The sequence below is a fragment of the Atta cephalotes genome (genome assembly GCF_000143395.1).
Source record: "Atta cephalotes unplaced genomic scaffold scaffold00048, whole genome shotgun sequence".
Lineage (NCBI taxonomy): Eukaryota > Metazoa > Arthropoda > Insecta > Hymenoptera > Formicidae > Atta > Atta cephalotes.
The window spans coordinates 1,235,011-1,239,345 of record NW_012130112.1 but is presented as its reverse complement, the minus strand read 5'-3'; the positions used below and the strand labels follow the sequence as shown (position 1 = coordinate 1,239,345).

The 4,335-nt window shown below is 29.2% G+C and overlaps 1 protein-coding gene across 1 annotated transcript in view; it reads left to right on the top strand.

Annotated features, from left to right (window-relative positions):
* Positions 1 to 2,833, top strand: part of LOC105622703 (serine/threonine-protein kinase PINK1, mitochondrial) — a 3,299-nt gene extending 466 nt beyond the window's left edge. The window contains exons 2-7 of the mRNA XM_012204116.1: positions 486 to 763; positions 1,024 to 1,550; positions 1,621 to 1,743; positions 1,867 to 2,284; positions 2,389 to 2,490; positions 2,618 to 2,833. Of these exons, the coding sequence (XP_012059506.1) occupies positions 486 to 763; positions 1,024 to 1,550; positions 1,621 to 1,743; positions 1,867 to 2,284; positions 2,389 to 2,490; positions 2,618 to 2,833 (1,664 nt within the window). The remainder of the gene's footprint in view (positions 1 to 485; positions 764 to 1,023; positions 1,551 to 1,620; positions 1,744 to 1,866; positions 2,285 to 2,388; positions 2,491 to 2,617) is intronic.
* Positions 2,834 to 4,335: the final 1,502 nt, after the last annotated feature.

Here is a 4,335-nt window from a genome sequence, read left to right as displayed (position 1 = left end):
TTAATAAGAATTATCAATAGAAATTATGTTCTAGAAATTATATTTTATTAAATATTTAATGCATTTAAAAAATTATACTCTTCTATCTTTGAGTAATCTTTTTTAAAAATATATATGTATTCTTGTTGTGATTCAGATATGATATAACTTTGTGTGCCTTCCAACAAGCAACAGTGCAACACAATGATTATGTCATTTTTGTTTAACATTGGCAAACGAGGATGTAATGATCCATTGTGTCACACTGTGTCATTTGTGTCACTTGGAAGGTACATTTTATTAGAGCATGAATGATTATGAAAATAGCATCATTATAAATTGGTTTTGTGTAATAAATGTGGACGGTTTGTCAATATTTTATTTTCTATTATATACCATTATTTTGCTTTATCTTTGATCTATAAATTTTGTATGCTGTTAGTAACATATGATCCAATAAAAATGTTAATTTGTATATAACAGTTTTATGTTTATGTTCATGACAGACAAATCCCAGAACAGTGGTCTTTGTCAAACTGGCAATGTATGGAATACAAGAAGACATCTTGGTTATTTGGGAACACATGCTCGGCGTATCTTTGTTGACAATATTTTGAAAAGGGTAACCAATAGTCTTGCAGCAGATTTACGAAGACGTACAGCAAGTAGACTTGTTTTTGGTGATTCTGCGCCATTTTTTGCTCTTGTTGGTATTTCATTAGCATCAGGTACAGGAATATTGACAAAGGATGATGAACTGGAAGGAGTATGTTGGGAAATTCGGGTAAATGCATTTTAGTCTAAATACTGAGAAATAGCTCATTTTTCACAAATATGTTACCTAATATATTGGGTTGTCCGGAAAGTTCGTGCCGACTAAAATTTAAATTTTAGTATACATTTATTAAATTAAAATTTTCTGCGTTTCAATTTTCCTTCAACATCGGCATGAACTTTCCAGACAATCCAATAATACAGAAATGTTATGTTACTACCATTCTTAGCTTATGAAATGTAATCTAAGATATAGTATGTTATGTTTAGGAAGCAGTTTCGAAATTACAATGGCATTATATGCCTAAAGACTGTCAAACCGTTCATACTGATGAGAATACTGTAACTTTACAAAATTTTGTAATGGGACCTATAATTGCTAAAGGTTGTTCTGCTGCTGTATATGCAGCACGATTTGTAAATACGCGGGATGAAGATGATTTAATGGATATTGAAGTGAAAACAAAAGATGCAAATGAGTTTCCATTAGCTGTAAAAATGATGTTCAATTATGATGCAGAATCCAATGCTGCTGCTATTCTAAATGCAATGTATAAGGAGACAGTACCGGCTAGGAAACATTATAGAAATGATAACTTGACTACTTGGGAGCAAAAATTAACAGAAAATAAAGTCATACTACCATCTCATCCAAACATTGTGGCAATGTATTGTGTCTTTACCGACATGATACCAGTATTACCTGGTTCTTGGAGAATGTATCCTGATGCTTTACCAAGTAGAATTAATCCTCAAGGATCAGGCAGAAATATGAGTTTATTTTTGGTGATGAAAAGGTTATTTTTTTTAATGGGACAAAGTTACACTTATATTCTCACGATATCTAACATGTCGCATTATTTTTAGATATGACACCACTTTGAAACAATATATAACAAGTCGAAACGTTGATATGAGAGTATCAATATTATTATTCGCTCAGCTTTTAGAAGCAGTAGCTCATATGAATGCAAATGGCGTAGCACATCGGTAAGATTGAATATCTTTCTATCATTGCTATCTTATATTAATTACATGCAATGATATTTGTTCTATAAATCGACGAGATTTATCTTAGATTCTTTTCTTTTTTTATTAATGTTTACAAATTAGAGATCTGAAAAGTGACAACATTTTACTCGATCTGTCAGAAGAGACTGATAATTCTCCGTCTCTAGTTGTGACAGATTTTGGTTGTTGTCTGGCCGATAAAACCCACGGGTTATATCTGCCTTATAATTCTCATGATATCGATAAAGGCGGTAATATTGCACTGATGGCACCAGAGGTGATAACAGCGGAACCAGGTCCTTTTACTAGTATAAATTATACTAAAGCTGATCTTTGGACAGTAGGAACTATAGCATACGAAATATTTGGAATGCAAAATCCATTTCATGGCAAAAAGGATGAAAAAGCTATTTTAAATAATTATAATTATACTGAAAATGAACTTCCTGCTTTGCCAGACAGTCTCCCATCTATTATCAATACTGTCATAAAAAATGCGTTGTCAAGAAATGTGTATAAGGTTTGTAAAAAAGCAACAATTTGCTCAAAAATATAATCTAGTTTTAAAATCGTAATCTTGTATAGAAAAAAAAATATTAAAACTTTTTTCTAATACTTGCATAGCGACTCGATAGCGAATTAGCGGCAACTGTAATGCAATTGTATCTATGGGCACCTAGCTCATGGCTAAAAAAAAGTGAGGGACGATTACCATCCAGCAATGAGGTAAATATATACAACAAATATACATAATAGATCTATTAAATCGAATATTTATTTGGTATTTAATTATTTATTTATATATTTATATGGTATTAAATTATTTAATACAAAACTTTTATATATCGTACAGATTATGCAATGGCTTTTATGCTTAACCACAAAAGTTCTTTGTGAAGGACGGAAAGAAAATTTGCTCCTGTCTTATGAATCGCATGTTGATACAAAACACGATATCAATAGACATAATGCATACAAATCAACACATTCGAAGCATTTTTATGGAAGGCGCACAATGCCAGAATATCAATTAATTGCAAGCTTTCTTAGTAAGGGTAACGCTCACTAATAATTAAAAATGCACTAAAATGGACACAACGAAATAATATAATTAAATAATAGTGTATATATATATATATATATATATATATACATACATACATAAAGCATCAAAAATTCAATTCACTTTTGCACAGAAATTATCGTCAGTTATAGAGAAATAATTTTGAAATCTAACTTGATAAATTCAGGAATACTTTAAGTTTCTTTTTTCTATTCTTTTTGCTTGCTATTTTTATATTTAATCTTCAATATTTAATTTGATACTTCAAACACAAAAGGGCAAAGAAGTAATTTAAAAATTAGAAGTAAGATGCAAAATTTATTTTTGTTAAATTAGCCATTATGGACTAACGTTCATAAATGCTTTTGTAATTTTAATGTCTTATATTTTGAAATAAAATTATTTTTACATATTTAATTTACGTATTTAATTTATTTGATGAGTATAATCATTAATATGTTATGAAAATACAAAGAAATTGATAACATAAATATTATCAATCAAAGCATATTAAAATATGTTTGATAATATACAAATCTATTTTGAGGCATGGAACTAGGCTGTGTTGCGGATAAAGTCAAAACTTATGTGAGATCGTTACATTGGTAATATTAGCTTTTAAAATTAAATACACAATATACTATATTTTCAATTGATATGTTATTTATTTTCCTACGTTTCTTCTCCTTCTCATGCATTTTATAAATATATGCGCAATCGCATCCTTTTCTACTGAATTTTACAAATGCTCGTAAATAAAAAATATATATAGATACTTTCCAGTTATAAAATTATTGGATACTTGCATATACGGAGACATAAATTGAGTGCGTTCGAGGAGACGCTATTTAGTGCTACAAGCTATTTACGGAACTGCAGACAACGCTAACAAATTATCATGACACTAATGGTAACGTTTTACGTCAACCGTGTTATCAATACTATTCCTTGGCGAAGTAATATATTGCATGATACATTGATGAGATAATCATATACATTGATGAGATAATCATATCTCGTCAATGTATCATGCAAATATCTTTATATAGCTTATAAAGATAGCTGATTTATACAAAAATTTGCGTAACTGTTAAAATTTAAATAATTCGAAAAAAAAACGATAATTGTATAGTTTAGCTACATCTCATCTCAAAAATTAATAAAATTAGGCTTATTCGATGCGATATATTTTTTTGCATATAATAATAACTTTTCACACATAGTAAGGACAGAGCAGGATCTTTTTAAAATTTTTTAACAAGTATTTCATTGCACTTGCTTAAAAACATTAAAACCATTAAGTAAATTTCGCGCACTATTGTAGCGAGAAAAACGCATGCGCATGTGTCCACAAATGATCCGCCCATAATATGTATATATATATATATATATATATATATATATATATATATAGCTATACGTAGGTACGTACGTTAATTAAGTTAAGTTAATTAGTTACGTAACGTAAACGTAAACGAGACATAGTATATTATTTACGTTAAGTTAGT